This window comes from Myotis daubentonii, chromosome 6, assembly GCF_963259705.1.
Source record: "Myotis daubentonii chromosome 6, mMyoDau2.1, whole genome shotgun sequence".
Taxonomy (NCBI): domain Eukaryota; kingdom Metazoa; phylum Chordata; class Mammalia; order Chiroptera; family Vespertilionidae; genus Myotis; species Myotis daubentonii.
The window spans coordinates 57,335,173-57,360,142 of record NC_081845.1 but is presented as its reverse complement, the minus strand read 5'-3'; the positions used below and the strand labels follow the sequence as shown (position 1 = coordinate 57,360,142).

Genomic DNA, 24,970 nt, shown 5'->3' with positions numbered 1-24,970 from the left:
TGCTTTCATACTTTTTAATTCGCTTGTCATTTGCTTGTTTTAGAACTTGAGACAGCAAATTCTTGAATTATTGGGCCCCATTTCAATGAATCATGGTGTTCACTTTATGGCTGCCATTGCATTTGTATGGAATGAAAGAAGGCAGAATAAAAATATCAACAGGACCAGGGTATGTATTTAACCATTTTATACTTTTTATTTTTTTGTTTGGTAAAGCATTTGGCAAGTACAGTAAGTTCTCACTTAACATTGATCGTGGGTTCTTGGAACATACTATAATGAAACCAGTTTTACCATAGGCTAATTGATATAAACAACAGTTAAGTTCCTACAGCATCTCATCCATGTAATAATGAAAAGATATTGAACAAAATTATATCATTTGATGACCTGCTGTACAAGCTAATTTTCAACTTTCCATTAATTAAAAAGGGCCAATATTGGGTGGGTAAGTAGAAAAGCAACATTTTGTGCACCTGTTTAGGTAATGACTTGTTGCCTAAATTTCTTAAATAATTATAAAAGGTATTTTTTATGTGAAAAGAAAAATTAGTATGATATTAAAACTGTAGCCATATTTAGACAGCCATGATGATATAGTACAGAATATCTTTTAAATGCTAGTTATTCAGGGTACAAAGCAAGGAGATAAAGAAAAATTTTTAAGTTCACTAGTTTTTCATTATGACATGATAGGTTAAATAGTTTGTTTCTAAATGTAATTCATAAATTGTTTTTTACTAGGTTATATATGTGAAAATGTTGTTATTTGTGACTTTGAAAGCTCAAGAAAGTGTTCTATATTAGAAATAAATAGTGACATTAGGATATTAAGGCTGTTAAATTTATATTCACACAAGATATATGATTTATCTAGCTAGAGGTTTCTGATGTTATTTTTTGTGCTGAATTCACATTATTTATATGCTGACATTTCTAAAGCACTAAAAATAAACATTTCACTTATATGACATTATTTTAACATTTGAGAATTAAGTAGTAGAAAGTACTTTGGACAGAATTAAAATCCTGGAATAGTAAAAGCAGTCAATTAGTATTTGACAAAGGAAGCAAGAACATACAATGGGGTAATGGTAGTCTATTCATTAAATGTTGTTTGGAACATTAGACAGATACTTGCAAAAATGTGAAACTAGATCACCTTATACCATATACAAGTATAAAACTCAAAATGGATTAAAAACTTAAATGTAAGGCTGGAAATCATAAAAATCATAGAAAACATAAGCAGTAGAATCTTGGACATTTCTCTTAACAAATCTCCTTGGGCAGGGTAAACAAAAGAAAAAAATAAACAAATGCAACTACATTATCTTAAAAGTTCTTGCACAGCAAAGGAAACCATCAAAAAGAAAGAAAAAATCGCTTCTCGGCCTTTTGGCTAAGATCAAGTGTAAAAAGAAAGAAAAGACAACCCATTGAATGGAGGATATATTCATCAGTGATACATATGATAAAGGATTGATATTCAAAATTTATAAAGAACTCAAAAAATACAAACAATCCAAATTAAAAATGCTCAAAGGTCTCTTGCAGGTGGCTTAGTTGATTGGAGCGTAGTCCCATACCAAAGAGGTTGGGGGTTCAGATCATAGGCAGAGCAGATACCAAGGTTGGGGGTTCAGTGTTGGGAGTTCGATCCCTGGTTGGGGCAGATACATGGGGCAACCAATCGATGTTTCTCTCTCACATCAGTTTTACCATTTGCAACAGCATGGGTGGATCCTAGAGGGTATTATGCTAAGTTAAATAATCAGCCAGAGAAAGACAAATACTGTATGATTTCACTTACATGTGAAATCTAAAGAAGACTATAAACAAAACAGAAACAGACTCATAAATACAGGAAACAGACTGATAGTTGCCAGAGGGGCGGGTGATTTGGGGCTGGGTGAAAGATGGGATGGGGGCTGGGGGGTGAAAAAAGTTAAGAGATTAAGAAGTACAAATTGGTAGCTACAGAATAGTCACAGGATATAAAGTACTGCATAGGGAATATAATCAATAATATTGTAATAACTGTGTGGTATCCAATGGGAACTGGATTTATTGGTGTAATAAGTTGTGTAATGTCCAATCACTGTTTTATACATCTGAAACTATGAATATAAAGATAAGGATTAACAGTCATATGGAAAAAAAGCTTATATGATAGACAAAGACCAAAATAAGTAGATAAAAAAAGAAGAAACAATGCAGATAACAGAAGATGTGAACAATAATAATAATGTATTTCAATAAGTAAAACCATATTGCATCCATAATATAAGGGACTGGTAGAAAGATCATTGCAAAAAATTAAAATTTTTCTTGGATATTGAATTTTATAGCAGAGGCAAAACAAACTAAGAGTTGAAAGCAAAAGGGGTAAATATCAGAAATAGCATGCAAACTTGGGAAGACGGACATGGAGAAAAGGAGATAAGAAATTTAGGGAAGTGAGCCCTGGTTGGTGTAGCTCAGTTGGTTGGAGTGTTGTCCTGAACACTAAAAGATGGAGGGTTTGATTTCTGCTCAGGACACATACCCAGGTAGCAGGTTTGATCCCCAGTTGGGGCACATGTGGGATTCTCTCTCACACCAATGTTTCTCTTTCTCTCTCTCTCTCTCTCTCTCTCTCTCTCTCTCTCTCTCTCTCTCTCTCTCTTCCCCTCCTCTCTCTTCCTTTCTTCCTCCCTCCCTCTCCCCCTTCCACTCTCTAAAAAAAATCAATAAAATAAAAATAAAATTAGGGCAGTGATACTGGAGGTTCAATATCTTTGCAGAAAGATGGAGCAGAAAAAAATGAGGAGAGAATAATATCAAAGAAATAGTACAAGAACATTCCTTTGACAGTCACTGTGAAAAAGAGATCTCCACAAAGATCAGCATGTGATTTCAGAACACTGGATTTAAAGAGGAGATCTGAAAATATCCTCAAGAGAAAATACTGGAATAATGATAAGACTTGTCAATAGCAACACTGGAAATTGTGATGGAAAAATTAGTTTCAAACTATAATTTCATACCCAGCCAAAATGTCACTTAAGGTGTTTTGAACCATGCAATATCTAAAAAAAAAAAAAAAAAAAAAAATTGCAATAAATTCACACTCTCAACTACAGGAAAATACATCTCCACCAGAGGAGGACTAAACCAAGAAGGAAGAAGATATAGGATCCAATCAATAGGGGTTCCAACACAGAAGAAATAGAAAGGGAATTTCTAGGCTGATGGTCTCAGGAGAGATATCAAGATGATACTGTGTAGCAAGCCTAGAGGGCATGAACCCAGGGTAGAACAGGAAGACATTGAGCAGATTTCTCACACACACAAAAAAGGAGACACTAAGTGGAGGAGGAAAGGGTAGAAAATTAACTACCCAGTATGTTTGAATATGTAATAAGAGGAGATTTACAGTTGCTGGAGCATTGAGGAAGAATTTGTGATAGAAGTAGAGAAAACCAAATTTTAAAAAAAGCAGTGTCTTAATTCTAGGAAAAACAAAAAGTTTAATTAGAAGAGAAATGCAATGATAGTGCAATATACAGCACAACCATAAGTGGGCATGTGAACACTGGATGTTTATTTTAAATTAATAACATAACTATGTTGGGAGGATAGGAAGAAAAGAGTAAGCGACCTCAATCATTGTCTGCTAAAGTTGGAAGTCAGTAGGTAATATCTAAAATTGGGGTGGGGGTGAAATAGGAAAATATAATAGCATTGTGTATCATTCAGAAATAATAGAAAAGAGCTAAGAGTTTAACATGGTTGCTTTGGGTCATGAGAAAGGATAGGGCACTGCAATTTTTTTTAATCAGGCTTATTGTCCTATATGATTTTTAAAAAATATACATGTGTTACCGATAAAAAATATAAATTTTACCTGATATATAATCAATGGACTTGAAAAATCCTTTGAAAGTCCTCTTAAAAGACTTATGTACACGCATATATAAATACAATGATGTGTTATCCAGGTTATTCCTGCAGCCAGTGAAGAACAGCTTTTACTGGTAGAACTGGTTCGCTCAATCAGTGTCATGAGAACAGAAACTGTTATACAGACTGTGAAAGAAGTTTTAAAGCAGCCCCCAGCCATAGCAAAAGACAAGGTAAGAAGAGCTTTTCTCAGCTTTTGTTTACAGTTCTGTTTGAAAAATGATGCTGGTAGGTAAGGTTTTTTGTTGTACAGTAATGTCCTTTTTGCAGAGATGAATGCATGTGGCACTTGCACTGCTGTAATACAAACAGTTATCAATAACTTCAGTGACTTACTATTGTGATCATTCTGTAGCTAGTGAAAAAGAGTTGACTGCTCATATCTCTATATGTCCATCTAAGGCAGTCAACAGCTGTGTAGCCGAATTCTTAGGGGTGGGGAAGGGAAGGCTGGTGGGCTTCTAGTCCTTTAAAGGAAGAACACAGAGCCAGAGTCTAAGGTCTGCTTACCTCAGTTGTTGACCTTCTCAAAACTTCTTCATTGCTTTCTCTTCTAAATAAATCTGACTCTTTTTTTCAATTAATGTTTACATTCAATATTATTTTGTGTTAGTTTCATGTGTACAGCATAGTGGCTAGACATTCATATACTTTACAAAGTGTTTTGCCTAATCTTTCCTGTACTCATCTGACACCGTACATAGTTATTATGATCTTATTGACTATTTCCTATGCTGTACTTTATAGCCTCATTACTGTTTTGTTAACTACCAATCTGTACTTCTCAGTCCCTTCACCTTTTCCTCCCTGTCCCCAATCCTCCTCCTCTCTGGCAACCAGCGGTCTGTTCTCTGTATCTCTGAGTCTGTTTCTGTTTTGTTTGTTTGTTTATAGTTTTCTTTTGATTCCACATATAAGTGAAATCATATACTATTTGTCTTTCTCTGACTGACTTATGTCACTTAGCATAGTACCCTTTGGCATAATATCCATGCTGTTGCAAATGGTTCAGACTTTGTTCTTTTTTGTGGCCGAGTAATATTCCATTGTATATATGTACCACTGCTTTTTTATTCACTCATCTATTGATGTGCACTTTTTAGTTTAATGTAGTTGCATTTGTTTATTTTTCTTTTGTTACCCTTGCCCAAGGAGACTTGCTAAAAGAAATGTCCAGGATTTTACTACCTATGTGTTCTATGGTTTCCAGTCTTACATTTAAGTTTTTAATCTATTTTGAGTTTATACTTGTATATATGGTGAAAGGAAGTAATCTATTTTCTTTTTTTCCATGTATCTGTCCAATTTTCCCAACACCATTTAATGAGTAGATTGTCTTTCCCCCAGCGTATATTCTTGCCTCCTTTGTCAAATGTTATACTAATTGGCCATACAGGAATGGGTTTATGTCTTAGATCTCTATTCTGTTCCATTAATATATGTCTGTTTTTATGCCAATACCATGCTGCTTTGATTACTATGGCCTTATAGTATAATTTGATATTAGGTAGCATGCTTCCTCCAACTTTATTCTTCTTTCTCAAGATTGGTGTGGCTATTCAGGTCTGTTGTGGTTCCATGTAAATTTATGGAATATTTGTTCTAGTTCTGTGAAGTATGCCATTCGTATTTTTATAGGAATTAATGTTGAATCTATAGATCACTTGGGTAGTATGGTCATTTTTACAGTATTCTTGCTATCCATGACCACAGTCTATGCTTCCATTTATTTGTATCTTTTTCATTTTCTTTCTTCAGTGTCTTATAATTTTCCAAGTACAGGTCTTTTACATCCTTGGTTAAATTTATCCCTATGTATTTTTTATGCACTTGTAAATGGGATTGTTTTCTTACTTTCTCTTTTTGATAATTTAGTATTGGTGTATAAAAATGCAACCGATTTCTGAATATTTATTTTGTTTTCTACTACTTTACTGAATTTATCAGTTTGAATAGTTTGGTGGAATCTTTAATATTCTCTATATAAAGTATCATGTTATCTGCAAATAATGATAGTTTTTCTTCTTCCTTTCAAATTGGATCGCCTTTTATTTCTTTTTCTCATCTGATAGTTGTGGCTAGGACTTTCAGTACTATGTTGAATAACAGTGATGAAAGTGGGCATCCCTGTCTTGTTCCTCAAAATGAATCTCTTAATTCTGTAAACTTCTCATGTTTTGCTATAACTTTAGTTCTAGTCAGTGTCATTTCTTGATCATGTACAAGACTATCTTCGAAGAGCTACAGAAAATGAATAACACAATCTCTGCATTCATAGTGCACTGTCTTTAATTAGGCAGACATGAAATTCTACAAGTAGTAAAATTATGGCCTCTTTACTTTTTCTGATTTTAATTATAGCAATATTAAGAGGTCATATTTTCTTAGAAATTATTTATTAACTGCAAACATTAGACTTCAGGCCATTCAAAAGAGACCTAATCACATCCATGAAAGAATTATTACACAAATCTGAAAATCTTGAAATTTTTTCCTTGATTTACCAATAGGGAAAGTGTGCTTGCATATGTAAATAGCCAATGTTCTTATCTTTTTAATACTTTCCTTACTATTCTGAAAACACCTCTGGGGCATTTGTGATAGGATTTTAAATTTGCCTGTGAATGCTTAATTCAGCATAATATTTTCAGCATCTACTTGTACCAAATATTGGGCTAAGTGTGCAAGATATGAAAACAAGAGCACATTTCACACACACACACCCCACCTGCTGCCCCTCTGTTCTCACTCTACTAAGTTCTGAGTAGATTAGATACTTCATTTTCTTTGTGATAAAAGGGGAAAACTTCAAGGGAATATTTGCTACTGAAAAGGGAACAAATTGGTAAATGTCAGTGGTCAACAGTTTCGTTTTCTTACCTAGTATTAATTTCTAAGTACAAGTGTTTCTTTTTATTATGTGTTTCACTCAGCACTATTTTTAGATAAAGACTACATTTTAGATATTAGGCGTTGTTCCCAAATTTGACTAACTATATTAATTTAACAGAAATGTATGATAAAATAAATTAAAAGCACATTTTATAAAAAAATCTCAACTTAATTCTGATAGCACCAACTAAGCATAAGGTAATTAAAATAAAACTAGATTTGGTACTTACAGAGTAAATCGATCATTTAAAAGTAATAGCTAGAGTGGTAGGGTAGGAATTTAGAATCTTTCTATTCTTTCCATTTTCAACTTTATAAATAGCTCAGGTTTTTCCCATACTAAATGGAAGAGCTGCATGGTTTTGTTTTGTTTTTATGACAGATTTGTGTTTGATTTTGTTTTGTTCTTTAATTAAAAATTGGCAGTAAAATACAGAGTAGTTGCAACAATGAAAAAGCAAAGGCAGCATTTTTCTTCACTGTAAAATTGATTTCTTTTGTTTATAGAAACATCTTTCTTTGGAAGTCTGCATGCTTCAGTTTTTCTATGCTTATATTCAAAGGTAAGATAACTGATGTGGATCTCTCCTTACTGTATTAGCAATGTATAAAAGTTAGGAAATGTAGGAGAAAAGCACCTGAATTCTTTAAAAAAATTGCTATTTCTTCCCCCTAAAACTAAAAGAACAAATGCTAGAAACAGAAACATTGTTTCTGGATATATTAATACAAGTCATTGGATATCTTCATGACACAGCCTAAAACGTGAAGACCTATGTGTATTTAAGATACACTGGGTATTAAAACACTGAATTGTAAGAAAATTATTTAAATATAAATAAAAATCTGAGCCCTACTATTGAAACCATGCCTACTGCCACTGAATTTATTATTATTTTCATATAGGTGAATATGTGGTAGCTTAATATGACTTTTTAAATGTTAGTAATAATAATATGAAAATATATTTTTGTTATGGCATTCCAATTTTCCATTTAGCTAACCCCTGAATAGAAAGTTGGTTGACTTCAATTTTGATAAAATTCTTACTGGAGAACTTGAATCCTTATCCTCTGTTATAGGGTAATTCAGTTTTAATCACCAAGCGTGGCATCATTTTGTGGTCTATGACAGACATTATTATAAATTAGGTTATATGGTGTATTAAAACTCGTTGTGACTGCCTAAAATCTAAACTTTGACACATAGAGGTGTTAGGGTTAAGATCAGACAGACACAAGATAATTTCTCTATAGGTGAGAGACTGATGTTCAGGGTAGGTTAACAGGTCTCCCAAAGATGCGACAGACTCATGGGTGAGGAAAAAAGAACTAGTAAAGAAGTGGAGAGAACAGGATAGGGAATAGGTGACTATGATGTTAGTAATAAAAATGAGATTTCAGTTGTATTTTAGTTTTGAGAGTCCATGTGTTAAAAACAGGGTCTCTACAGCAAAATTTCTAGACTAATAAATTGTACTGGGTATTAAATGTATTTGATTTTCTTTTTATGTAACAGTAGAAAAAAGAAAGCTTCTAGGGATTTTGTTCTCTCATAGTCTAAAAATTTAGGGAATGTTTCAAGAATTTAGGAGAATTTGTTAAAGACTATTGGTGAAATTATAAAGAAAATTAAAGTTTACTGTGGATTTCTATATATGTATATATAAAAAAAATCTTTATCTTGCAGAATTCCAGTGCCCAATTTAGTGGATAGCTGGGCATCACTTTTGATCCTACTGAAAGACTCTATACAACTGAGTCTTCCAGCCCCAGGGCAGTTCCTTATTCTTGGGTAAGCAATTTCACTTAAAAATATTACTATAATAATAAAAGTGAGATATGCTAATTAGACCAGATGACCTTCCGGACGAAGCCACAGCAGCGGGGTCTGAGGCAACTGCCGCTGTGGCGGGGACCAAGGCAGCTGCCACAGTGGTGGGAGCCAAGCTCCTTGCACAAATTTCGTGCATCGGGCCTCTAGTTTTGAATAAAAGAAGAATGTTCATTGTCTTAATTGCTATATATCAGATGTTTTGGGTTATCATGTGATCTCTACCTTCTCAAAGAATTCTCAAGGTATAAAACTAGATGTATAGCATGAGGCCTGTAAATAAAGGAGTGGGCAGGGATGGAGAAATCATGTTTATACATATACAAAATGTAAATGTGCTAGTGTAAAACTTACAACACTAGTTATTTCATGAGGAGAGACAGTGGATTAAAAGGGAAGGGGGTGACATGAACCAGGAGGTCACAGTTCGATTTCCGGTCAGGGCACATGCCCGGGTTTTGGACTCAATCCCCAGTAGGAGTGTGCAGGAGGTAACCAATCAGTGATTCTCTCTCATCATTGATGTTTCTATCTCTCTTTCCATCTCCCTTCCTCTCTCTGAAATCAATAAAAATATATTTAAAAAATAAAAAGGGGGTAGGGGTGAGTAGGATAGCTGAAGTGGACTGCATAGAGGAGGGTCATTTGAGTTCAAGGCCCTGAGCATAAACAGATTTGGAAAAAGTAATTTTCCTGATTTATGTTACTAGTTTGTATGATTATTTGATAAATTCCAGTCATCCTTGCTTAACTTCAAGCACCATGATTTCATGGACATTGTTTTATTTTGCTTACCATTATTCTTGGTTCACAATAAATACTTAATCTGTGAATGGAGATGGTAGGAACAGAAAGCTTTCTTTCTATGAGGTTGTAGGAGACAGGAAGCGGAAGGTATATTGGGCAAGATACCTTGTCTGGTTTGGTTACAGAGTAGGGCACAGGCAGTGGAATGAGAGATGGATGAAAAGGGAGATGGGAGCTAGATAGAGAAGCACTTTCCATTTTAGCTTAAGAAGTTTGGTCTTAGATAGGGTGGACCAATTGTAGGTGTTGAAGAGAGACATGACTGACAAGTTAGTAGGAGGATGGATCAAAGGGGAAAGAGGACGGACTAGGAATTATGTTTCAAGTGGGAGTTAGGGAGTATGAACTATTGATGGGAGTGAAAGAACAGGACAAAGAAGAAGGGAAAGGGGTCAGCAAAGGAGATAGAAAGGCAGATACCAGAAAGTGAGAAGAAAACCAAATATATGTAGTGTTTTAAAACAGAGAAGTTAAGAGGACATAAGTAATACCAGAAAAATTAAGGAAGAAGAGGATAAATAAGAGGCTATAATTATTGATGATTTGGAGAGGGTTGGTGATTTAGGGGAAAGGAGTTTGGCAAGATAGTAAGCACAGATGTGAACAGCAAAGGGTTAGAATGAGAAAGTAAGTGTGGGTTATTCTTTGAAGGTGTTTAATCATGAAAAGGAAGACATTATGCGGTAGCAAGAGGAAATGTGATTCAAAGGTCATATTAATGGTAAGGAAGACCTGAGGACCATGACTTGTTACCAGCAGATTCTGAAGTCGTACAAATCCTAGCTCCTTTACTTCGTAGCTGTGTGCCCTTGAACAGGTCACTTAATAGCATGGGGATGGTAATGGTGCCTGTTGGAGAGTTTTTATGAGGATTAAATGGGTTACATATTTGTTAAAATCTTAAATAGTGCCTGGCCTCTTTTAGTAAGATGGTCTTCAGTAAGTGTAATGTAAGTGGAGAGTGACAGCAGATTCTAGAGAAAATCTCCTTGATAGCACCAGATTCCAGAGACAGCAGGGAAGGAATGGAAAGCATTGAAGGGCACCAAGTCTAAAAGTGAGAAAAAAGGATGCATTTTCTCTAAGACATTGCCACTCAAAGGTTGACCCTTTAACTAGCAGCATTGGAATCAGCTGGGATCTTGTTAGAAACGTGGAATCCTAGGCTCTACCCCAGACCACTCCCCAATCAGAATCTTTATTTGAACAAGATTCCCACATGATTTAGTACACATTAAAGTTTTAAAAGGACAGCTTAAGACATAAGGGGGAAAAGAAAGGAAATAAACTTTTTCACATTACCTCAGATAGTCTAATGGTGTCATTAGTAGTAATTGGCAGCCAATATGTTATCACACTGAATGGATAAATTCAACCAGTAGCAAAGAACTTCAATCTACTAGTCAGCCTCTGTAGCCATTACACTGATTTAATGTATGTGATTGTGTGATTCTATATACATAGACTTACCTTCTACCCTTATTGTCCTTAAGAGAACTAGCAGTTCTGGTTTGGCAGCTAATGGTGTAGAAAATTTTGAAGTGGAGAAGAAGGGAGTTGAGGGTTCTTCAGTAAGATGACCTCATGTTTCCTAGTAATTGTGGGACTGTAGTCTTCCAACAGGAAGCAGAGAGAAGGTGGAGCGACAGAGCTGAGAGCTTGAAGAGAGTGGATCAGCCTGTAGTAGCTGGGTAACGTTGACTGCCCAGCCACAGCGAGCTAGAGATCCTGCTTGAGAATTTCAGGGATCAGAATGATCCCAGGATCCTCATGCTATTTTCTAAATAAAAAAACTGAAGGGTTTTGGAGATTGAAGGTATAATAAAAAGAACAGTGGACTTGATGTCTGCAATTCCTGGAACAGAAGTTAAGATTACCCACGTGTATGATTTTATTTTTTAAAATATATTTTTACTGATTTCAGAGAGGAAGGGAAAGGGGAAAGAGAGATAGACACATCAATGATGGAGAGAATCATTGATCGGCTGTCTTCTACACACTCCCTGCTGGAGATCCAGCCTGCAACCTAGGCATGTGCCCTTGATCTGAATCGAACCTGGGACCCTTCAGGCCACAAAGCCAATGTTCTATGCACTGAGTAAAACCAGCAAGGGCCCCATGTGTATGATTTTAGTAATGAGAGATGTAATTACTAGAAATCAAACATTCTAATGAAGATTTCTGGTTCTTATATTTTAAGCTCTACTTCCAACCCTAATCTCTGTTACCTTGGGTACATCAATAAACCTCTCCACGGCTATTTTTCTATCAAGCAGTAATATCTGCCCTACCCACCTCTGTACTGTTTTAAGGCTCCACGAGGGAATATATGTACAGTTGTTTGAATCATCACCAAATAACCCTGCTGGCGAGTTTCATTAAAACTTAAGAACATCTATTATGACTTGTAGCTTCTCCCTTACAACATTTACTGTTTTCTCAACTACCTTTTCTTTCAGTTCTCAGATACTGAAGGATCCTATCTGCTTCTCAATATGTGTGTACATTGAGCATTTACACAAAAAAATTGGACATGTTCGGTTACACTAGAAACTTGCTCCCCTTTTTAAACTTCTGGTTGTTTATATATTTTTCCCAACCATCCCACTGATCCTTTAAAAAGTTCCAATTATAAAATAGAAATCAACATGAGGATTACTCTTCAATATAACTTTACATTTGAGTTTGAAAATAATTATGCATATAATTTATCTTAATAAAACCAAGTCAAAATAAATATTGAGTGGAATAGCTTAGCAAACAATGGAAATGGAAACATTTTAATTTGATCTATTATTTAACTTATTATATATATAATATTACACATGCAGGGTAAGAACCATTTCTATGTCACAATTTAAAATTGGTGGGGTTTGGGTGTGGTTTTTTGTTTTTTTGTTTTTACTTTTTGGTGGATGCATAAAACACATACAGAAAAACATACAAATAAGTAAGTACACAACTCCACAAATTATTATAAAGTAAACACACCAGTGTATAATAACGAGTCTAAATTAAGAAATAAAACACCATATTTCCCCTAAGGTACCTTCCCAATTACTGTCCTTTCCCTTCTCCCCAGAGATAACCACTATTCTGACTTCTAACACCACAGATAAATTTTACTTCGTTTGTGAATGATAAGTATAACGTTTATTTTGTGTCTGCTTCCTTCACACGTTAGTAAGATTCATCCATGTAATTTCATTTAGTTAGTTATTCATGTTCATCACTGTTTAGTATTTCATTGTATGAATATGCCACAGTTTATCTCTGTTACTGGATATTTTTCTTTTTTGTTTATTGATTAAAGTATTACAAAGAATATTACATATGTCTCCTTTCCCCCCCAGCCCCCTTGACATTTCCCCGGCCTCTCCTACCCCCCCACCCCCCAGTGGCTTGTGTCCATTGGTTATGCTTATATGCATGCATACAAGTCCTTTAGTTGATCTCTTACCCCCCCCCTCCCGCCACCCAACGCTCCCAGGCCTTCAGCTGTAGTTTGACAGTCTGTTCGATGCTGCTCTGCCTCTGTATCTATTTTTGTTCATCAGTTTATAATGGTCTTTATTATCCATAAATGAGTGAGATCATATGTATTTTTCTTTCATTGACTGGCTTATTTCACTTAGAATAATGCTCTCCAGTTCCATCCATGCTGTTGCAAATGGTAAGAATTCCTTCTTTTTTTACAGCAGCATAGTATTCCATCGTGTAGATGTACCACTGTTTTCTAATCGATTCATCTACGATGGGCACTTAGGCTGTTTCCAGATCTTAGCTATGGTGAATTGTGCTGCTATGAACATAGGGGTGCATATATCCTTTCTGATTGGTGTTTCTGGTTTCCTGGGATATATTCCTAGAAGTGGGATCACAGGGTCAAATGGGAGTCCCATTTTTAGTTTTTTGAGGAAACTCCATGCTGTCTTCTATAGTGGCTGCACCAGTCTGCATTCCCACCAGCAGTGCATGAGTGTTCCCTTTTCTCCGCATCCTCTCCAGCACTTGTCGTTTGTCGATTTGTTGATGATAGCCACTCTGACAGGTGTGAGATGATACCTCGTTGTTTTGATTTGCATCTCTCGGATGATTAGTGACTTTGAGCATGTTTTCATATGTCCCTTGGCTTTCTGAATGTCCTCTTTTGAAAAGTGTCTATTTAGGTCCTTTGCCCATTTTTTGATTGGATTGTTTATCTTCCTTTTGTTAAGTTGTATGAATTCCCTGTAAATGTTGGAGATTAGACCCTTATCGGTGATAACATTGGCAAATATGTTCTCCCATGCAGTGGGCTTTCTTGTTGTTTTGTTGATGGTTTCTTTTGCTGTGCAGAAGCTTTTTATTTTGATGTAGTCCCATTTGTTTATTTTCTCTTTAGTTTCTAATGCCCTTAGGAGCAGTATCAGTGAAGAAATCGCTTCGGCATATGTCTGAGATTTCGTTGCCTTTGGATTCTTCTAGTATTTTTATGGTTTTCTGTCTTACATTTAAGTCCTTTACCCATTTTGAGTTTATTTTTGTGTATGGTGTAAGTTGGTGGTCTAGTTTCATTTTTTGCATGTATCTGTCCAATTTTCCCAACACCATTTATTGAAGAGACTATCTTGACTCCATTGTAGGTTCTTGCCTCCTTTGTTAAATATTAATTGAGCATATTGGTTCGGGTCGATTTCTGGATTCTCTATTCTATTCCATTGATCTATATGTCTGTTCTTGTGGCAGTACCAGGAAGTTTTGAGAACAGTGGCTTTGTAATACAGCTTGATATCAGGTGTTGAGATCCCACCTACTTTGTTCTTCTTTCTCAGGATCGCTGCAGCTATTCGGGGCCTTTTTTTATTCCAGATGAATTTTTGGGGAGTTGGACATTTTTCTTCTTTCCAGTTTTTGGCTTTTGCAAATAATGCTGTTACACGAACATCCTTGGACATATCTTTTCATGGCATATTCTTATGTATTTCAGCTGAGTCATAGGATACAATATATATAATCATTAAACATACGAAACAGAAATTGAGGCCACAAAGTCACTTGCTTACTGTGAGGAATTAGATTGCATCATTTTCTTTAATATTTCCGTTTTGTTTTGTTTTATTTTTGGCTCCTTTAGGGTTCTGAATGAGTTTATTATGAAAAACCCTAGTTTGGAAAATAAAAAAGACCAAAGAGACCTTCAGGTAAGGCATTCTGAATTGAGGACTGTTGCCCAAACTCTGTTTCTCAGTGTCATCAACACTAAAATGGGAAGGTCAAATAATGTTGTCTGTGAAGTTTCATGTGCCTGTATATAAGTACATATATTTATAGTGGTTTTTCCTTGTTTCTTTAGGATGTGACTCATAAAATAGTGGATGCAATTGGGGCAATTGCTGGTTCTTCTTTGGAACAGACAACATGGCTACGCCGGAATCTTGAAGTTAAGCCTTCTCCCAAAATAACGGTGGACGGAACCACTCTGGAATCTGATGTTGAAGGTATTGATATCAAACATTTAGGCTTATATGTGTAGGTGTATATTCACTAAGAAATCATTGCAGCTATTACTAGAAATACCACATAATCATCCCTTTCCCTCACATTTAGCAGGTGGCTTTCTTAGTGGAAAAGATCTAACTTTATCTTTACCTGCATCTTCTCTTATTTAGATATGTTATCACCTGCACTGGAAACCTCAAACATAGCTCCTTCTGTATATAGTGTGCATGCACTGACATTACTTTCTGAGGTAAATATTATTAAGTTTTTAAAAATGAACTTTCAAGTAAAAAGTTTCACAAATATTAGCAAGTAATTCTTAGAGTTTTTAATTTGAATAATCATTTTGTACTTATAGAAATCACTATATAGAATAAAGTTGTATAGCATAATGTTTGAATTTGTATTCAGGTTATTTAGTTTTTTAAATATTAGTGATAATAACCTTAGATTTTGCTCAACTTCCCAAATACTATTTTTTAAAAGTGTACTTTTTATAAAAAGATAAGTGCTTTTGTATCGTAGTATGGTAGGGAAGGGTAGAGATGATATAATAATGCTTGCCACTATAGAGTATTTTACAGTATACCAAACATTTTTATATACATCCTCTGACATGCTCTTTTTTATATCCTGTTATATAGTCTGGCAGGTCATTTTTGTTCCCCCTTTTCAGATGTGGATACTGAGCCTCACAAGGATTAGAACAATGTGATTCAAATCAAATAGCTATTAATTGACAGAGTTGGGACTTGAGCATTTGAATTAATTTGGTTGTTTTTACCCCAAGCCTCCTTTAACTGGGTCAGGAAAAGAGAATGCTGAGTTTTTGGTCTTAAATTTACTATTTACTCACATTAAAAGTACCTTGACCTCTCTTTTTCTGTACTTCCCTATCTTGGTTAGAAGTAGTAAAATTTGCCCATATTTATATATCCTATAGTAATAATGAACAAAAAAAGCAAATAATATCAAACTATTCATATAAAAATGGCTTAGGTAGATCTTATTTTAGATTTTTCTAATTCTAAGGTATTCTAGGTTTTTTCTTAAAGATGAAAATCACCTCTGAATGCTCTTAGATTATACTTCACTTCTTTTTTTAGGTTTTGGCTCATCTTTTGGATATGGTTTTCTATAGTGATGAAAAAGAACGAGTTATTCCTTTACTTGTAAATATTATGCATTATGTTGTGCCCTACCTCCGAAATCACAGGTACTATTACTATTTAAGTAGATTTATTAGTTAATTCATAGCTTATTCAAAGCAAATTAATTCATTTATTGCCATTATTTGAATTACCACAAAATGACATTATTTTTACCTTGAATTATAATGATAAAAAAATTTATCTTATGGTGCTTTCTGTTTCCTATCATTGTTTTAGGTAACTGTGAACATTAATGAATAACTTACTATGATGATTAAAATAACACATAGGTTAAGGTGGTTTTCCTTCCTCCTAGTGCACATAATGCCCCTAGTTACCGAGCCTGTGTCCAGCTGCTCAGCAGTCTTAGTGGGTATCAGTACACCCGGAGAGCCTGGAAAAAAGAAGCCTTTGACCTCTTTATGGATCCCAGTTTCTTTCAGATGGATGCCTCTTGTGTTAATCAGTAAGTCATGGTCTAGCTTTTATTCAACATGATAGTGCATCTCATAAAGTCTGTTGAAATGAATTACTATCCTGCAAAGAACACTTTTTAAAATAATAATAACAAAATCTTAATTACATATCTTAATCCTTGTCTTTTTTAGTTGGAGAGCAATTCTGGACAATCTGATGACACATGATAAGACAACATTTAGAGATTTGATGAGTGAGTATTATGGGATGACAATCTAAGCAGTGTCTTTCCTGTATATAATCTATTTTTATTTACTTTGCTCTTTTTAGACACTACTAGTTATACTTCGCTCTTTGTCAAGTTATACTTAGTACCTTATAGGAATATAATATTAAAACTCAAAGAGACAGCATAGTGATAATTAATAAGTAAAACTATTTGACCATGTGTCTGTAAATTGTTTCCTTAGACCACAGCGTAGAACCTAGCACATAGTAAGTACCCAATAAGAAATTGTTGAAGAAATGAAAGAATGCCAGGTAGGGAGGCAGGGAAATGCAGGCAGTTGGAGCCAAACTATGGGTCAAGTCATTCAAAATCCTGGGGCTCTGTTTAACTCTTCTGAAGGAAGAAAGAGGGGCCAAAATAGTTTGGAATCACTCTCTATCCCCATTCTACTCTATCTTGATTGGTTTTATATATTTATATATTGTAATATTTCCTCTGAAGAAAAAGGCTCTTTAAAAATGTTTTTAAGTTTGGAAGTTACTAAATGTTTTTTAAGTTTGGAAGTTACTAAGCTAATGACCTTAAATAGCAGCAAAGTTGGGTGAGTCTGTATGATTCTGCGCAAGTTCTTAAACACAAACTACAGTCCCCCTCCAGAAAATAAAGAAGCAGCATATTCTCGCTTCTCTATTTTTCACTGCGTTGTTTTAAGGTTCAGATTCATCCATTCAACAAATATTTATTAAAAGACAATAATGGGCCTGGCATTATGCTAACCTTAGTCACATTAATAAGATTATTTTCAGGAATAAGGAAGAAGCTGTGAAAGAAATAGAACAATGCAGCACATTTTAAGTAACAGCTAAAGGGCTCATATTTGAGGTGAAACTAAAGAAACCATGAAATGTCCTAAGGGCAGAGTATTTCTGGAATAGGAACAAAAATTATAAAGGCCTTGGGTGGGAACAAGCTTGGTGAGTTCAAGGAAAAGCAAGCAAGACAGTGTGGTTGCAGAAGAGTGAGTAGGGGATGAGTGACAACACATAAGAAAGGAGAGCAAGGTAGGCCAGACCAGAAATTAGGGAGATGGCTTAAAATATTAAAGGGTTTATAAAATGGCGTTGTTAGTAATCTTACCTTCAGAAACTTATAGTTCTAAATTTTCTGTCTCTCCACATCACAGTTCCTACACAAATCTGGCTCGTGTATGTAGGGGGGATGCCAGTGCCCGCTCTGCCCGAGAGAGAAGCCCAAGTTCTCTACCCTAGGTTCCTTCCACTCTTGATCTAGCCATTTTTAAAAACAAATAATGATCTGGCTGACTATATCACAACCTCTCTCACATGCTTTCTGTTTTCAGCTCGTGTGGCAGTGGCTCAAAGTAGTTCGCTTAATCTCTTTGCAAACCGGGATGTGGAGCTTGAGCAGAGAGCTATGCTTCTCAAAAGATTAGCATTTGCTATTTTTAGCAGTGAAATTGACCAGTACCAGAAATATCTTCCAGATATACAAGGTAAATAGTGGAAACTATTTTATTTACCTTCCAAACTGGAGGGCTTTTTGCTTCTTAGAAAATACTTTGCTTAAGTTGTAATATGGGGTGAAATATACCAAGTATAGGTAGATGAAAAATGTTGTAGAATTAGAAATTCATTGTATTGAAACAATAAAAAATACCACTAGTATGTAAAAGCAATCAAACACTGAGTTTGTAGAATGTTTGTAAAGTAGTTCCTTTTGTTATTTGACCTACATTTCCTAGGGATTCATATTTGAGGATGAGGTGTAAGACTATTTTGCTGTGGGCAGTATTAGCATTTTTAAATTGTGGATAAGGGGTCTATATACCTTTAAGCAGAGGACCAGAATACAGGCAGAGCCAGGAAATTTTGGCTGGAAGTAACATTTCAAGTCTGTAGTCTAGGGTGAGGGTATGGAGTGAATAAGGTTTTGATAAACCTTCATGAAGGATGTCAGTGCACTTCATGCACCCGGGGATGAACTTGCCCTGGGGCAGAACTGTTTGCTGCTCTGTCAGTGTGCTTGGCAGCCACCAGCCACAGCAGCTGGCCTGGGGCCTGGGCTGGCTTGACAGTTGCCATCTCCTCAATGAAATTATTTCTCTCTCAGAAGATAGTGACTCCTTCCTGACCCCTTGTATCTGAAGTCGCATATATAGCACCCACGCTGTTAGTGCTGTTATTCAAAGGTCGACTAGATCAGGGCTACTCAGAGTGGACTCGTACAGACATTTACAGTAAGCATTTTTTAACATTTTAACAATTTGACAGAATCTGTTGATTCTAATAAGAAGAAAATGGCATTTGTATTTTTATATCTTTTTCTTTATGATTTTTCTAATAATTCATTTTTATTATAGTTTACAAAAGTATCAACCTGCAGCATATTAGAAATCTTATAAAGAGTTGGTCCTTCACCACAGAAAGTTTGAGCAAAACTAGACTAGATTATATAGAAAAGTTTTACATTAAAATGATTCTAGTTATTTAAGTATTGACCATTTGCTGCATTTCTTTCAGAGAGATTAGTGGAGAGTCTCCGTTTGCCCCAAGTGCCAACTCTTCACTCTCAAGTGTTCCTCTTCTTCAGAGTGTTGCTTTTAAGAATGTCTCCACAACATCTTACCTCGCTCTGGCCTACCATGATTACAGAACTTGTGAGTTCATTTTTGTTCAATCAATTTATAATAAATCATAGAGCACCGCGGGTAGTGTCACCATGCTTACTATATAAAAACTAATTTTGAAAGAGACTTAAACTCTAGTTAAGCCTTTTTCTGACAGTTTTAACATTGGAAAATAGTAAAACAAGTCAGATTACCTCTCCATATGGCTTAAACTTCCTAATATACAGTATTAATATTAACTACTTATAAATCGTTACTTTGTCTGATCTGGTTTAATTCAATCTCTTCTACACTAAATGTTTAACTTTGTCACAGCTGCCAGGCCTGGCTCCCACCTGTGGCAGCACCTCTAGAGCGATGAGAGGTGGTGTAGCTGTATTTAAATGGACTGACCTAAGGCACGTACTCACTCTAAAATGCAGCACTTGCTCTAGTTAAGCTGGCTTCAGAGAGATGCTCCCAAACAGAGAATCTTCCCCCTACACTAACCCATTCCTCTCCCCAAACCATACCCTGTCACCCTCATCTGAGGGAGTTGGGGAAAGGGAGATGAATAAAGAAAAAGGAATGCACAGCTCTGACAACCCAGGATTTACAATTTCCCCACAAAGAAACTGGTTTTAATATTTTTCTTTTTTTAGTAACTGTAACTCTGTTCCATATTCATCCAAACCAAAAGCATACCTTTATCTCAACTCTGCCAAATTATTAACAAGGCTCTGTGGTAAATTTCTAGTTTTATTTTCAGAAACTAAGTATAGAGATCCTGAAGTTGTTTCCTAAAATGTGTGGGGTTTTATTTATTGTTGAAAGTATTACAGATGTCCTCCTTTTTCCCCCAATTGACCCCCTCAACCCCACCTCCGCCCCCTCCTCATGCCTTCACCACACTATTATCTGTGTCCATGGGTTATGCATATATGCATACAAGTTCTTTGATTATCTCTTCCTGCCCCCCCCTAAAATTTGTTTTTAGATTAATGAAAATATAGCCTAAAGATAACTTGCAAGAAGGATTAAATCTCCAATTTGAAAAAACATTTAACATTTATTCCCTGGTCTTCAGGTACAGGTATTTTTACTGATGGAGCAGGAACTCACTGCTGATGAAGATATTTCACGGTAATATGTAATTCATTTCAATACATTCTTGACAATGTTTAGTATCCTAAAATCATCCAGAATGTTACTTAAAACTAAGAGAGTACAGGTACTGTTTTACCTAAGTACTTTATATACAGGGTGGGGGCAAAAGTAGGTTTACAGTTGTTCATATGGAAAATTGTCTAATAAATAATACAAGAATATTGCACTCACAGCTGTAAACCCACTTTTGCCACACCCTGTGTTTAGTCTGTTACTATCTACTTTATCATATTTGGATATATTTTCTCTTATTCCTTGAGTACTTTAGACTGGATTAAACTATCAGTATTCATGGCCTTTGGCCTCTAGACACAAATTTTGTTTAAAGCTATATAATGTTTCAGGTACATGAGCCATTTTGGTTTTGGTAGGTCAAATCTTGGCCACAACACATGCAGCAAAATGTATTATTGGGAGGTAACCTGTCACTAAGTTATTCATATGTCCAGATCTTCCAGATGATCTCACTTTAATGTATTATAATTTTATTCTTCTTAGTAGAGGCAATTCATTGTATGACTAAATATAATTTATTTTTATTTATATAGGGATTTTTGTACAAATAAGTTCATAAATTCAAAATTTCCTTTAAGACCATTATGTCTTGAGTATATTTTTTTCTTTTGCAGTGCTTGGCTTATAAAAGAGTTCCCCGTACTAATAACTGCGTGTTATTATAGAAAGTCCTCCCCAATCCCTTGCAAAACAACACTGAGTTGTAGAGAGGTCTCTTGGTTTTAAAACTTTTGGGTGTAACATAGTAATTCTGTACTATTTTTATGTTCAGAAAATTTAAAGAACAAAAGGTTATGTTTTGTTTGAGACCAGCTAAATTATAGTCATAACTTTGCTTAGTAAGTACATTTTCAAATGATTATGAAAAATATGAGTTGGCACTTTGAGGTTTTCTAGGAATTACCTGTTAGTAAACAGGTCCAGTTGCTGACAGCACTGTCTCCTGCTCACAGGACCTCAGGTCCCTCTGTGGCTGGTCTGGAGACAACCTACACAGGCGGCAATGGGTTTTCTACGTCGTATAACAGCCAGCGGTGGTTAAACCTCTATCTCTCTGCTTGCAAATTTTTGGATTTGGCCCTGGCATTGCCCTCTGAAAATCTTCCTCAGTTTCAGATGTAAGTAAAAGCAAGGATGTTTTAAATGGATATTGTGAAAATGCATTTGGTCCACTGATATCTAAGACTAATTTAAAAGTTTTTTTATAAGTTGAAATATTTTTATTGAAGTATAATTCTTTTGAGGGATGAGGGAACAGACTTATTGGAAGTAAATTATTTCTATGGATATATTAAAATTAACAGACCATTCAGTCAACAAATTGAACGCCCCCTGGAAGCAGTGGGGAACATGACTCATCAGCTTCAAGTCCAGTGAAAGAGACATAAACACATGATGATTTGATAGCAAATGTGATCCAAGATGCTGTGAGGCCACACACAGTGACCGCTCCTGCCTTTGGGGGTCAGGCAGGCCATGAGGGCAGTGTTGTACTGAGGTGGTGAAGAGTGAGGGTTGAGGGGAGGTGCATGTGTGAAGACTTAGAAAGGAGTGGACTTGGTGTGTTGGAAATGTTGAAAGATTACTATTGCTGGAGCAGAACGTTGAAAGAAGAGGCTGGAATGGGACTGAATTATGAATTATATTAATTATATAGCCTTGTAAACTATATGAGAGAATTTGCACTTTACCCTAAGGACAGTGGGAAGCCTCTGAGGCATATTAAGGAATGAAGTGCTGTTATCAGGTCAGGCTTGCATTTTAGAAATTTTACTGTGGCTGTAGTTTGAAAAAAAGACTGGAGATGGGCAAGACTGGAATGGAGGCTGTTTTATTCCAGATGAGAGTGAACTGCACTAGAGATTGCAGAGGGGAATAGGGAGAAAACTGATGTAAGTTCTCACAATGCCTTATTCGTAAGCACTCAATATTTAATTATGGTTTCTAACATTTAAATTTTCAATAGGCGCCGAAACCAGTTTGGCTCAGTGGATAGAGCGTCGGCCTGCGGACTGAGGGGTCCCAGGTTCGATTCCGGTCAAGGGCATGTACCTGGGTTGCGGGCACATCCCCAGTGGGGCGTGTGCAGGAGGCAGCTGATCGATGTTTCTCTCTCATCGATGTTTCTAACTCTATCTCTCTCCCTTCCTCTCTGTAAAAAATCAATAAAATATATTAAAATAAATAAATAAATTTTCAATAGGCAAACTATATAAGATAGTTTCATCAAAATAGAGCTAAGATAATTTGAGAATTTATCCACATGATCAAATATGTTTCTATATATTGCTGTTCTTCTGGAATAAAATATTAAAATAAAGATATCAGGATCTTTCTATATTTGAACATTCTTAAATCTCCAAAAACTATTTCACAAGCTTACTTTTTATTAAATGTATTGGTAAGAACTATAAACTACTTGTAAATTAATTTTTTTTTTTTGCATTTGAAAACCATATACATCTATTTCTTGATGAATTTCAGCGGTTGGGTATCTGTTAAAATGATGTTACTCCTAAAGAAATTCTGAAAAGGACAATAAGTAGAATTGTAGGAAAGTGGCCAAAATTAATTAGGATGCTTATCTTCACAAAGGTGATAGAAGCTATACTCGTTAGGGCTTGAGGAAGAACATTCAGTAGTATACTTATGGTGTTGACTTTTTAGCTTCCATGATGAGAACCAAAATGAGTTTATCCTCTTGTTAAAATACAATTACTAGAAAGGGATGAAATACGCTCTAGTAGTAACTATAGTTTTTTAAAAAGTACTAGGTCTTTTTAAAAAAATCTATATAAAGCAGAGTAACATGGTGATTTAACCTTAAAAGAGTAATATCTTTCTAAGCATAACATGTATTTCAGACATTCAAAATATTTGATAATTTAACTACATAATAAAATTAAGTCTGTATGGCTAAAAGATACCATGTTTAAAAGGCAGCAATGAGTTGGGAAGAGATATTTGCACTGTATATGATAAAAGTCCAACTCGCTTTATTGTAAAAGTCAATAATCCAATAGAAAAATGGGCCAATGAGAGATTAGTAGGTCACAGAAAAGGAATGGTTTCTCAACATAGGAAAAGGTGCCCAGACATACTCATAAGAGAAATTCCAATTAAAATTGTAAATAAACATCAGAATGGTCTTTTTACCATTAACAACAGAAACATTCTTATTCTTATTGGAAGTATAAACTGAAATACTGTCCAGTTGCTCTCCAAAGAGATTATATTTACAAATTCAAAATATACATCCTCAGTAAACCAGTAATTCTACCACACCCAGGAAATTAGCCAACCACTGCACTCTCAGGTGTGCACAAAATCTACGTCATATAAGGGTGTCCATTATGACACTTTCTGTAAAAGCAAGAAACTGGACAAATCTAGGAGACTGGTTAAATCAGCACCTCCCACTGGGTACTGTTAAAAAGGATGGCGTTTTATATGATAACATTTCCAAGATAAATAATTCAATGGAAATAAGCAATCCTGTCTTGTTTTAAAGAAGAGGGCTGTAAGAATATGTGCTCTTTTTTGCATAAACTCCAGATAGATACACGAGACTAGTGATATTGATGGGACCTACAGTGGAGGCAGACTCTCTTTCTTTGGTATGCCCTTTTGTACTGTTTGACTTTTTTCCACAGTCAGGTATTAATTTTACTTATTAAAGACAAAAATAAAAAATACAAAGGGAGGTATGAAAGAAGTCCTACTTAACTTATTTGCCCTCTGTCCCTTACTCTTTAGTTAGGCAAAATTTCCACCGTACACTTGGCCAAATGTTCCCTATTAATGAGGATGGAAACATTTGTTAAGGACTTCCTTTGTGCTCATGAAAAAAAATAGTGATGAGCACTTTACAAGTTTACACATTTATTTACTTGTTACAATTCTATGAGATAGTTAACAGTATCTGTATTTACTGATAAAGGCTCAGGTTAAGACACATGCCCAAGGTGAGGGCTACAAGGGCATAGCTGCATTTGAATCTGTGAAAGTGGTGGGGATTTGATCTTTCTACTCTATGTTACGTGTCTTAGATGGCACAAGTCTGTTCCTAATGTTGATGGGTATCATTCTTCTACACATAGGTACCGATGGGCCTTTATTCCAGAAGCCTCAGATGATTCTGGTTTGGAAGTCAGAAGGCAAGGCATACATCAACGAGAGTTTAAACCTTATGTAGTACGACTGGCAAAACTTCTTCGAAAAAGGGCAAAGGTATTACACTTCCTTTAAATTTGTCTTTAAGTGTAAGATAGAATTTATAAAACATGTTTATATTGTGTTATGAACTTTATATTTTTCATTACACTTCAGATTAATTAAATAGAAATCTTGACCCAAGCAAATAGTAAAGTTGACCCTTGAACAATGTACTAGTAAGGGTTAGGGGCA

The 24,970-nt window shown here is 35.4% G+C and overlaps 1 protein-coding gene across 9 annotated transcripts in view; it reads left to right on the top strand.

Annotated features, from left to right (window-relative positions):
* The window catches only part of DOP1A (DOP1 leucine zipper like protein A), a 104,249-nt gene that overhangs the window by 75,019 nt on the left and 4,260 nt on the right, over nt 1-24,970 (top strand). For 6 of the 9 annotated variants that reach the window (XM_059701088.1, XM_059701083.1, XM_059701082.1 and 3 more), the window contains 15 exons: nt 44-169; nt 3,984-4,118; nt 7,345-7,400; nt 8,527-8,631; nt 14,594-14,660; nt 14,813-14,957; nt 15,129-15,208; nt 16,065-16,174; nt 16,426-16,575; nt 16,718-16,779; nt 18,116-18,268; nt 19,296-19,432; nt 20,469-20,524; nt 21,517-21,681; nt 24,664-24,793. In XM_059701088.1, coding sequence (XP_059557071.1) covers nt 44-169; nt 3,984-4,118; nt 7,345-7,400; nt 8,527-8,631; nt 14,594-14,660; nt 14,813-14,957; nt 15,129-15,208; nt 16,065-16,174; nt 16,426-16,575; nt 16,718-16,779; nt 18,116-18,268; nt 19,296-19,432; nt 20,469-20,524; nt 21,517-21,681; nt 24,664-24,793 — 1,677 coding nt within the window. Of the gene's footprint in view, nt 1-43; nt 170-3,983; nt 4,119-7,344; nt 7,401-8,526; nt 8,632-14,593; nt 14,661-14,812; nt 14,958-15,128; nt 15,209-16,064; nt 16,175-16,425; nt 16,576-16,717; nt 16,780-18,115; nt 18,269-19,295; nt 19,433-20,468; nt 20,525-21,516; nt 21,682-24,663; nt 24,794-24,970 lie in introns of those variants that run through there. The other 3 variants (XM_059701085.1, XM_059701086.1, XR_009453463.1) reach the window with 3 other exon arrangements.